Source organism: Dryobates pubescens, chromosome 12, assembly GCF_014839835.1.
Source record: "Dryobates pubescens isolate bDryPub1 chromosome 12, bDryPub1.pri, whole genome shotgun sequence".
Taxonomy (NCBI): domain Eukaryota; kingdom Metazoa; phylum Chordata; class Aves; order Piciformes; family Picidae; genus Dryobates; species Dryobates pubescens.
In genome coordinates this window covers 2,947,516-2,959,434 of record NC_071623.1, presented here as the reverse complement: position 1 = coordinate 2,959,434, position 11,919 = coordinate 2,947,516, and the positions used below count along the sequence as shown (strand labels likewise).

At 49.8% G+C, this 11,919-nt stretch overlaps 1 protein-coding gene across 1 annotated transcript; it reads left to right on the top strand.

Annotated features, from left to right (window-relative positions):
• The first annotated feature begins 10,536 nt into the window (after window positions 1-10,536).
• LOC104299533 (zinc finger protein 436) lies at window positions 10,537-11,694 on the top strand. The gene has a single exon (XM_009899698.2). It carries the CDS (start codon window positions 10,820-10,822, stop codon window positions 11,684-11,686), a length of 867 nt encoding a protein of 288 aa, XP_009898000.2. The 5' UTR covers window positions 10,537-10,819; the 3' UTR covers window positions 11,687-11,694.
• Window positions 11,695-11,919: the final 225 nt, after the last annotated feature.

The window sequence follows — 11,919 nt, the reverse complement described above, 5'->3', positions numbered from 1 at the left end:
TGCGGGTCTACAAGCATGTACCAAAGCAACACCCCAGTGACTGCTGTGTTGTCTAGAAAAGTTAAACATCAAACGAAGCAAACCTCCTCAGCTGCATGTAACTTGCCAAAGTCAGTGGTGATTCAGGTCACAAACGTAATTCTGATGTTGCATCTTGTATGTAAGTGGCCAGGTCAATTTCTTCCAAAAGGGAGCAGGTATCATCATTTGTAAACCAAATGAGACGTCAGAAATAGCAGGTCTGTGGACATGCACCATTTTGGTTGGTTGGTTGGGGGGGGGTGGTTCTGGGGGGGTTGGGTTTGTGTGGGTTGGGGTTTTTTGGGGGGATGGGGTAGGTTGGGTTTGGTTTGGTTTTGATTTGGAAAAGCTGTCATTTATCCAGTCTGGGTGAGCTTGAATCAAACCTAGCAAGTAGCTCGTAGCAACAAAGGGTTGCAATTACTCCTGGGCTGCCCTGGTCCTGCTAGCCCCAGCCACTCACAGGTGTCCTTGAGTCTTCTGGCAGAAAGCTCTTCTCTCTGCATCCATTTTTAAGGCTGTTAGCAGATTTCATCCAAGGCAAGAAGCTCAAAGCAGCAGTTACTACCAAGGCATAGTATTAATACCTTAAGCTGGAATCTTTCCAGAGTAGTGGCACATATTGCAGTCTGAATAAGGTGCAGCTTTGAAATACAGTGAAGCTGCCTGAAAAACAGGACATGGCACAGTGATGCTGCTAAGCTGTTGGGCAGTTCACTTTTCCATGTTTTTCTGTGAGAACATGCCTAGCTTTGGGCTGTTGCATTTCAGCATTGGTACAGGAACTGCTTGCTTTCTGACCTTTCCATCTGTTTGGTCTTAGCTTGCTTCCTATTATTTTTTGCCCTGAAATGTGATGGAAATGTGGAAATACTCGAAACCCAACTGGACATGGTCCTAGGCAGTAGCCTGCTCTGGCTGACCCTGCTCAAGCAGGGAGTTGTGCTAGATGATCTTCAAGGGTGCCTTCCAACCTCAACCACTCCATGATATTGCAATTCCTGTTTCAGAAATTATTTGGGAAAACCAACCAACCAACCAACCAACCAACCCCCAAAACTGTGGTAAGCAAAGGGATGGTATTATCTTCTTGGAAGGCACTGCACTTAATGTTTTGCAGTGTTAACAATCAACATCCTCTAGGCTACAGAAAACTTCATGTGTTGATGAGGCTGAAATACTTGGAGTAGTGGTTCCTGTTGAATGACATTGAAGAAGTAAGACAGACAGCAAACAACTCTTGACATTCATGTCTCTCTCAGCAGCTGTGCAGAGTGCCAGTGATATCTGAGTGATAAATGCATCGCTCTGCGCCAAAAGCCCTTTCAGTGCAGGTGAAAATGGTTGATCATTACATGAGTTTAAGAAATACTCTTCAGTGGACAGCCACAATCTTTCATATGCCTTTAGTGAACTTCCCTCCTTCTATTCAGGTGGCAGCTCTGCTGAGTGCAAATGAGTTACTGTAAAAGTTGCTGGGTAGGTATGGCTGTCCTTTCAGCACTACAATACCAAGAGGATGACAGAGCTGAAGGTTTGCTAGAGCTTACTGCAATAATGACAAAGTATTACTCTCATATATAGTACTTCTCCTTACCTATTGTCATTCTCACCAGGGCTGTTTCAATGCTTTTCTCCAACAAGCTCTTCCTTAGAAGTGGGGGGGGTCATGATTTCAAGTATGTGAGCAAGCTGGGCTTTTTAAAGGTGAGGAACCTTTTAAAATTCATCTATTTGCTTTGTCAAAACCACAGAATCAAACAGATCAGAGCTGCCAAACAGAGAGGGACCTGGGGGTGCTGATTGACACGCGCCTAAACATGAGCCAGCAGTGTGCCCAGGTGGCCAAGAAAGCCAATGGCATCCTGGCCTGGATCAGGAATAGTGTGGCCAGCAGGAGCAGGGAAGCCATTGTGCCCCTGTACTCTGCACTGGTTAGGCCACACCTTGAGTCCTGTGTCCAGTTCTGGGCCCCTCAGTTTAGGAAAGATGTTGAGTTGCTGGAAGGTGTCCAGAGAAGGGCAACAAGGCTGGGGAGAGGCCTTGAGCACAGCCCTGTGAGGAGAGGCTGAGGGAGCTGGGGTTGCTTAGCCTGGAGAAGAGGCTCAGGGGAGACCTTCTTGCTCTCTACAACTACCTGAAGGGTGGTTGTAGCCAGGAGGGAGTTGGTCTCTTCTCCCAGGCAACCAGCAACAGAACAAGAGGACACAGTCTCAAGCTGTGCCAGGGGAGGTTTAGGCTGGAGGTGAGGAGAAAGTTCTTCACCGAGTTGTTCGTCATTGGAATGTGCTGCCCAGGAAGGTGGTGGAGTCACCGTCCCTGGAGGTGTTCAAGAGGGGATTGGATGTGGCACTTGGTGCCATGGTCTAGTCATGAGGTCTGTGGTGACAGGTTGGACTTGATGATCTTTGAGGTCTCTTCTAACCTTGGTGATACTGTGATTCTGTAACAAACACAGAAAAAGACTTCCAAATCACTACCCAGCTGAAGCTCAAAGTTCTCAAACACTGACATTTTTTGAAGTAAAAAAAAAAATGCAGCTAAGACTTTGCCATGGTGGTGTTTCTGAAACAATACAGTTTGAAATGTAATGGAGAAGAGGAGGCTCAGGGGTGACCTTATTGCCCTCTACAACTACCTGAAGGGTGGTTGTAGCCAGGAGGGAGTTGTCTCTTCTCCCAGGCAACCAGCACCAGAACAAGGGGACACAGTCTCAAGCTGTGCCAGGGGAGGTTTAGACTCGAGGTGAGGAGAAAGTTCTTCACTGAGCGAGTCGTTCGTCATTGGGATGTGCTGCCCAGGGAGGTGGTGGAGTCACCGTCCCTGGAGGTGTTCAAGAGGGGATTGGATGTGGCACTTGGTGCCATGGTCTAGTCATGAGGTCTGTGGGGACAGGTTGGACTCGATGATCCTCGGGGTCTCTTCCAACCTTAGTTATACTGTGAGACTGTGATAAGTTCTTTGATAGCATCTGTCTAGTAAATGCTGGCTTACCATTTGCATCAGCCTAGAGACACTTTGCTCTCTTCACTTTTCCTTGCAATGTCAGATTACCCATTTTGTGGAGTTTTTTCCTTTGTACATTTTTAAGACAGCCAAACCTGTTTCTGAAGATTTCTCCCAAATTACCAATTTTCAGTTCTTGGATTGCCTGCAGGATGCCACATGCATGGTAACCCAGAATCGCCCATATCTTTGCCACAGAATCACAGAGTTGTTGATCTGAAGAGATCTCTGGAGTCCAGTCTCCTGCGCAAAGCAGAAATATTTATCACCAGCACCAGATCTGATCAGCCATGGCTTCAACAACCTGCAAGGGCAGAGACCCATCAACCACAGAATCACAGAATCACCAGGGTTGGAAGAGACCTCAAAGATCATCGAGTCCAACCTGTCACCACAGACCCCATGACTAAACCATGGCACCAAGCGCCACATCCAATCGCCTGTTGAATACCTCCAGGGATCACAGTATCACTAAGGTTGGAAGAGACCTCAAAGATCGAGTCCAACCTCTCACCACAGACCTCATGACTAAACCATGGCGCCAAGTGCCACGTCCAATCCCCTCTTCAACACCTCCAGGGATGGTGACTCCACCACCTCCCTGGGCAGCCCATTCCAACCAGGGTCTCTCTTTCATCCTTTTGCATACATTTGTACCTTGACTGTGCATACATTGATCTTCAACCATCCACATTTCTCAGCAAACATGCTACACACTATGGGCATGACAAGGATAGAGCAATTTGCCTGTCAGCTGAACTGCACTGCAAATTTATGAGGCTATGTTTTCCCTCTCATTCTATTCAGTATTCCCATCTTATTTTGTTGACATTCATTTCTCCATCTGTCCACAGCCGGTGAAATTAGTCTATCAGTCTAATGAGCCCATATCAGTCATCACTTCTCAGTCATCAGAGAGTCTTTAATGCAAATTGATGCTTAAACCTTAGCAAACAAAGCCTCAGCTTGACAACACTGATCCCTGTTCATTTCTGGCTTAAGTTTAGGACACACAGCTGCTGACAAATCCAAATTGCTTGCGCCCTGCTAACAACATCTTGAAGTGGAAACAGAGTCAGAAGAGTTTGAGAGTATTTTTCACTTTGTTAGTAGGAAAGATTTCCAGATTGCTGGAAAACCTCTCTGTAATGGGTTGGGGCAGATCCCCTCCCCACCACAGGCAGAAATAACGACTCAGACAAACGGATTGCAAAAGTAGTGGAGAGTTTAAATAGAGAACAGTGAGTGTGCACAAAAGGAAACATAGTGACAAGAAAGGAACCAAAGTAAACCCAGAAAGACTCCAAACCCCACCTGAGGGTGCATCCAAAACCCCCAGGGCTCCTTCTTCCCCCTCCCTCTGCTGGGCTAGTCTCAGCTGGCCAGGCCTGAGACTGCCCATCCCCCTGTGGCCTTGGGCCCAATCAGGCCCATGGCCGGGAGATCTCTCCCCCAGTTACCAAGTCTCGGAGAGGGAAGGAAAGAGGAAGTGCCAGACCCCACCGCAAAATTTATAGTGGTGCAAGGGATTATGGTAGAAATACCTAATTTCCTGAGTCCACCCACTGGGATGGACTTCTGGACACAGGAAACACCCCTGTAGCAGAGGGCACCCAGCCCAAACTACGACACTCTCTGCATTCCAGGTCCTCATATCATGGCCAGACTGTTTTGTACTACTGCTAAGCACAGACTATCTATTTAGGTGGTTTAGCTTCTAGAAAGGCTGGCTAATTTTATGTATCACCTTGGAGCAAGTGGTGGCTTGAAAAACCACCACCCAAACCAGCAGTGTATTTATCTGTTGGGATACAGAGGCCAAGGTGAAAAGCTGCATGTTATTCATGGCCTACTGGCATGAAGTGCATCTGCTGTCTCCCGCCTGTGGCCACAGGGTGGCTTTCTCTGTGTTCAAACCACTCCTGATTACCTGGTAAGCTGGCAGAGAAACCCACTTCAGCGTGGCAAGAAAACAGCAAGCATTCAGGTCACCACAAGAAAAGTTGTGGTCTCGCAGATGGCTGGTCCCTGTCAGGCGTGAGATGCAGCCTCCACGGAATCCGACTTCCAGCTCTGCAAGGCCAAGGGAACAAACACACCCACACTGCACTAGAAAGCAGCCAGCTGGGCTAGTGCTGGAGGCCTGTGATGCAGTGGGTATATCCAAGTGCAACAGCCTAGTTCGTACCAGAAAGCAGAAACATTGTGGGGACTGCTCTAAGTGCAGAGTCATGCCAGGGACTGCTCTAAGTGCAGAGTCATGCCAGGGACTGCTCTAAGTGCAGTCATGCCAGGGACTGCTCTAAGTGCAGTCATGCCAGGGACTGCTCTAAGTGCAGAGTCATGCCAGGGACTGCTCTAAGTGCAGAGTCATGCCAGGGACTGCTCTAAGTGCAGAGTCATGGCAGGGACTGCCCAGAGAGAGGGCTGTCCGGTGTACCCCAATGCAACAGCTCTTCAGCACCAGCACTTGTGTTCCAATGCCCTGAAGGGAGTCTCCAGGCCATGAACTTAGGTTCAGAACGGCAGAGGCCTATGTTAACCCATTCTTGTGTCACCTACTGCATAGGGAGAACTCTAACATAAGTGAGGGAAGAACTGATTCATAAACCTAAGCTCTCAGACTTCTTACCCCATATCATGAAAACAGGTAGCCACCTGCTTTCACCCCTCCAGGTATGAGTTGCCTGGAGAAGTTAAGGAAAGCTAGGATGATGTGGTAAAACCATGTGTACATTTCTTTCCCCTGGGGAAACTCTAAATGAGGCAGCAAGTGCAGAACAAAGTGACTGTCTCCCCGACCTTGCATGGCACGGTGTCCTCACCAGGAGGTGCTGTGTGAGAGCTGTTCTGCGCCCTGCTTTGTATCACAGACGAGTCCTACGCACTCCCACCTCAGCTGCTTCCTTCCTGCCCTACAGCTGAGCTTGGCAGCTTGGTGCCAAAGCAGCCGCCCGCTCCAACGGAACGCACCTTAGCAAACACAATCTGTACATGGGCCATGAAACAACAGTGCTGCTTCAACACCCTGCAGAGTGCGAGGGCCTGCCTCCCGGCAACAGCCAAGGAAGCGGCGCTGGATTCTTAAGTCTTACTCTTGGTTCTTAAATAGCAGCGCTAGGCGCGAATAACCCACCCCTCCTGCCACCTGGCCCCAGCACACGTCCCCAGGCACGCAGGTGAAGGGCGTCAAGCCGAGAGGCGCTGGGCGGCGAAGCTCGCCCTGCAAGCAGCGGAGAGAGCGGGTCGCTGCTGCGGGCGGCGCTCCCGGCCGCCAGGAAGGCTCCCCGCAGGGCCCAGCCCGAGCGCGGCGCCGCCCGCCCCGCCCAGGAAGCGCCCTTTGCCCCGGGAGCGGGAAGCGGCGGCGGGCGCGCCGGGCGCTCCGGAGGTAGGCAGGGCGCTGCGCGGCGGGGCCAGGCCGCGCCTCCCGCGCTCGCTCGGCGGCGGGACGGGGCGAGGGGCAGGGCCCGGGGTGCCTGCGCGACTCGGAGGAGGCCAGCCGCACCCAGAGCCGTCGTCTGTCGGCCCTGGGTTCGAAGGAGCTGCCCGCAGAAGACAAAATGCAGCTCGGAGAAGGGGATGGTCAGCTTGTGCCTTTCAAGACCCCACTCTGGTGGAGCTGCCACCCTTCCGCTTGCATCCCTTACCCATGGCCGTTTCTCCCTTCCATCCCTTTCACCTGCCGCAGAGCCAGTACGTATCTGCCCCCCGTACCACCAAGTGCTTTGTTCGCTGTTACAGACAGGCAGCTCTGCATTCCTGCCCCTGCTCTCAGGAAAATCCTTGCTCCCAGATACTACCCCGTACTCGCCCCTTCCCGCACACAGCCTGCCTCTGGGCCCTCTGACCCTGCGCTCCGCTGTAGTCCTCCCATTCTGCCTTCTGTGTCTTTCTCAGCACGCTCCCTCCCCCGCCAGCATTCCTGGCAGGGCCCTGGTCACAGGGCTGGGCAGGAAGGCAGTCGCTGACAAGCTCCGTCTGTTATCAAACGAATCTGAGGATAAAGGGAAGGGGGCTTCGGAACTCCGTACAGCTGCATAATTGTTTTCTGTGACCAAAAAAATGCCTTCACCTTTTGATTTTAAGGCAAGCACTACCAGTCCCAGGTCATAGTTAAGGGGAAGGTTTGAACACCTTCTAAATTGCGGGTTCATGCATTGCAGGTTCATGGTGTGACTGTGCAGAGAGCACTTCACCACTGACAGCACATCAGGAGCACAAGAAGCTGAAAGCATGGAGCTCTACAGTAGGATGAGCCCTCTAACCTCCACAGCTCGGTACAGCCTTGGGAGGAATACAGACCTGAACAGAACAGAAAAAAAGTAGCCAAGGTAAAGACATAAATTGTAGGATGCAGCTACAAAATCTATATTTGCTTTCACCATGTGAAAGCCAAGGCCCCAGGAACGGTATGGCATGTTTGCAAAGACCCTGCTGGAGGTCCAGATTAGATCCCCTCCATACCATGTTTTATCAAAGCAGTGAATGTTGCCTACAGTGACCCCACACACCCACCAACACGTTCTTCCTGGGTTTGTTTCCACATAACAGCAGTAGCATGATTAAACTCAAGGCTATGCTTCTGCTAGTTACAGATGAGCTCCCTGAAGAAATGTGCCCTCCTTTCACTTGAGGTTGCCTGCCTTCTGCTGAGCTGACATAGCAAACCTGAGTATCTCAAATGATGTGTCAGTGGCAAACCCAGCTAGGAGATTTTTGTAGGGTCTGAAGGTAATCACAGATTGGTTTGCATTGGAAGAAACCTTAAAGACCATCTAGTTCCAACCTCCCTGCCATGGGCAGGGAATCTTCCACTAGACCAAGTTGCTCAAAGCCCCACCCAAACTATGCCTTTGACATTTACAGGGATGAGGCATCTACAGCTGCTCTGGGCAACTTGTTCCAACACCTCACCAGCTTCACAGTTAAGAATTTTTTCCTTACATCTAATCTAAATCTACTTTCTTTCAGTTTAAAGCCATTACTCCTTATCACTGTATTCACTAATAAGGAGCCAGGCCCCATCTTTCCTGTAAGCCCCTTTTAGGTACCAAAAGGCTGCAAGAAGGTCTCCCTGGAGACTTACCTTCTCCAGGCTGACCAAACCCAACTCTCTCAGACCATCCTCGTAGAACAGATGCTCCAGCCCTCTGATCAACTTCATGGCCCTCTTCTGGACCTGCTTAAGCAAGTCCATGTCTTTCTTACATCGGGGGCTCCAGAGCTGGCACAGTATTCCAGGTGGGGTCTCACTACAGCAGAGAAGAGAGACAGAATCACCTCCCTCCACCTGCAGGTCACACTTCGATGCAGGCCACAATGCAATTGGCTTTCTGGGCTGCAAGTGCACATTGCTGTCTCAGTTTTCCATTCACCAGCACTCCAAAGGCCTCCTCTTCAGGGCTGCTCTCAATAGAGGAGGAATTCTTCTTGCTTGTTTCCCTGGGTGGTGATTGTTGGACATTTGTCAGATGCTGTACCACCTCTGAAGTGCTGAGGGATTTGCTCCTGCAAAGTTCCTGTTTATTGTCCCCTTTAGGGAGAAACCCTGCTGTTTGTGGTTAGCTGCCTGGGGGGAAGGTCTCTATGTGGGTTTGACTCCACCCAGTCTCACACAGACTTGCCACACACAAATCCCAATGGTTGGCTTGTACTGCTGAACTTGGCAGCAGAAATTCTCCTTAGTGGCAAAGTCCTCAAGGCCGTAGGGCTGCAGAAAGCAACCTCCCTTTGTATATCAGTTTGGAACTGCTGGAAATGATCCATTTGCAGGGGTGGTCCACTTCAACATTCAGCAAATAATTGAAGTAGGGACTCAGATTATTAAGTTTTAAGACTCTTTTTTTCCCCCTAAGGCTCCTTTTCTATGATTTTTTTTCCTGCATGGTTCTGCAGTTCAAGATTGCAGCCTTTCTCCTTTGCTTGCTTCCTTTATTTCTGTCCAGCTTTTCCATAGAATGAGAGACTTCAAGACTGGTGGTTTTGTAATCCCTTCCCTTCATGTGAGTTGTCTCCTTGATTCTGACACTGTCTAATCCCTTCTTACCTGATACCAGTTGCCATGTATCTGTTGGTGATGGATGAAGTGGTCCAGGACTGGACATGCATCAGTTTACAGTTTGTTTGCACCAAAGCTCATCTCTCCAGTCAGTCAGTTCCATTTGGAGCTTGAGTAGTTACCCAGAGGTATTGGTTGTCCAGAGAGATTGGTAGCTTGAAGCAGAGTTCAGGGAGTATATTTTTGAAGTGATAAAAACTAATACTAAGTGACTATAAAGATTAAGGTGGGGGGAAGAGAGGAAAATTGTCTGAAGTGCCTTAAACATATTCCCGTAAGTGATCTCAGCTTTAGCTCTGATGCCCATCACTCTCTGGTCCTAGGTTCATCCTTGTAGTATCCTTTCCCTGCCATCTTTGATTCATACTCTAAAAAATAAAGTGGAACTCCTACCACTCCATTTTCTTTGTTCTTCCCCATTTTTTCTGCAGCAACTGTTAATGCTTTTCCTCTTGGTGCTGACTGCTCTTGCTTACTATTTGTCTGGTCTGGTCCTTAAAATAGTAAACGCTAAGTGAAAACTCTTGTCTTTGGTGCTGGTTGTATTTGTAAGAGTCCGCTGCCCAAGAGCTGCATTCATGGTGATTGTTGGAGCTCAGTAGGGATGCCCAGATGGGAACTAAGAGAATCCAGCTGGAGCAGACCAGACATCAAATTGCCTGTTCTGTTGAGTTTTGCTACCTCAGCCTAAGAGTGTTGGACGAGAAAGACGAGATGAAGTAGCACGTAAGAAAATCAGGTTCTGGTGACTAAAGAGCTTCATTTAAAATAATCTTAGGAAAGTAATTAGTCTTGACTGTCACTATTAAAGACATTTAAGTACATCTGAGTTTTGCTTTTTGCTTCCACCTATGATTGCTGTCAACCAATTCCAAGCCCAGCACATCTGGTGTATGTCCTGTTGTATATCACATATTGGAAGCGGGGCAACCCTGAATTAAGGGCAATGTCTGACACCAGACACTTCAGTAGTGCACAAGATGTCCATAAATATTTGTTGCTCAGTTGACTTCATTCTTTCATGCAACATCTCAGTTTGTTCCTGATATTCAGCAGGGGCAGTAGAATTTAAGACATATGACAAGCTCTTGCTGAACATTACACTAAGATTGCTTTTGTTTGCTTTTGTAAGAAGGATTCCTGATTGCTGAACCTGACGTAACTGCCCAGATGGACCAAGAAGAACAAGATCATGAGCCTGTGGAGGAGATGCACATGGGTAAGGAACAAGTTAGGTAAGTTTATAAACACAGAGCAAGGAAAATGCTCTTTGAGCTGCCTCAGTGTTATTTAAGCCACTTCATGTAGTGCAGCTCACATTGAGGTCTGCTCTTTGCCCCTCGGGGCAGGCAGACAGCTTGCCTTTGTCAGCCTGCTGTTAAGAGTATGTCTAAGAAGAGAGAATATTAAGACAAAGTGTGATGACTTTGTCAAAGTGTGATGACTAGGGGCAAGGAGACACCTGTAACATTGCCCTTGGCTCTGCTGTTCACAGCAAGTCTTCTCTGGGCCACATGACAAGGCCATGCAGTCTCTCCTGCAGCTAGGTTTCCATTTGCTACCAGTCTTCCTTTTACATGCATCTACATGATGCAGACCATGCTCTCTAGGATAACAGCTTGCCCATTCTCTGCTGTGCCACTCCTCACCAACAATCACAATTAATCAAACATTTTTCCAGGTGGTGAGCTCGGTCACCTTCCAGATCACCTTGCAAGCACGGATCTGCAGGACATGTTGGCAGTGGGGTCTAGAGGAGGAGATGAACAGTTTGGGGTCAGCTGTGGAAGTCAATACAGTTCCTCAGAAGCTCAGCAAGGTGGCTGTCAGGAGGAAGAAGAGGCTAAGCTGCCCTGCTCTGATATCAGCCTGGTGAAAAGACGGGAGAGAAGGATGGCAGCAGCCTCACGGCAAGCTCCTCGTTTGGAGCGGCCCACCATCTGCTCCGAGTGCGGCAAGGGCTTCAGTCGGAGCATCCATCTCATCCAGCACCAGCGAGTGCACACTGGAGAGCGCCCGTTCCTGTGCGGGGAGTGCGGCAAGGGCTTCAGCCAGAGTTCCCATCTCATCCAGCACCAGCGGGTCCACACAGGCCAGAAACCCTACACCTGTGCTGAGTGTGGGAAGAGCTTCAGCCAGAGCTCCAATCTCCTCAAGCACCAGCGTATTCACACTGGGCTCAAACCTTACGTGTGCAGCGAGTGCGGGAAGATCTTCAGTGACAGCTCCACGTGCATCAAACACCAGCGTATGCACACCGGCGAGCGGCCCTACAAGTGCCTGGCCTGTGGGAAAAGCTTCAGCCAACACTCCCACCTCATTCAGCACCAGCGAGCCCATGCCGGTGTCCGGCCTTATGCCTGTGGTCAGTGTGGCAAATGTTTTGGGCAGAGCTCTGACCTCATTAACCACACTCGCACCCACACAGGGGAGAAGCCTTACAAATGCAACCAGTGTGGCCGTGGCTTCAGCGGCAATTCCAACCTCATCAAGCATGCCCGCATCCACACTGGGGAGCAGCCCTACCACTGCACCCAGTGTGGGGAAAGCTTTCGGTTCCAGCCCCAGCTGGTACGCCACCAGAAGCACCACACGCAGTAGCTGGTGGAGAGAAGGCCGCGTAGGCCATAGGCAGCCTCTCCCTGGAGAAGGAGCTCTCGGAGCCTGTCCCCTTTCATTCTGGGTAAACCTGTTTGTGAGCACTGCCCAGACACTTGAGCAAAGAGGGAGACCACTGCCAAACGAGCTAGTACATGTTAGTAACCTCCTTACTCAGACACTATCAGCTGAATGTTCATGAGGCCTCCTTATTAGGCCTTGCAGAACTGAAGGCT

Coding starts and splice junctions, on each gene's coding strand:
- LOC104299533 (XM_009899698.2), top strand. CDS start 10,820: ATGTTGGCAGTGGGGTCTAGAGGAGGAGATGAACAGTTTGGGGTCAGC.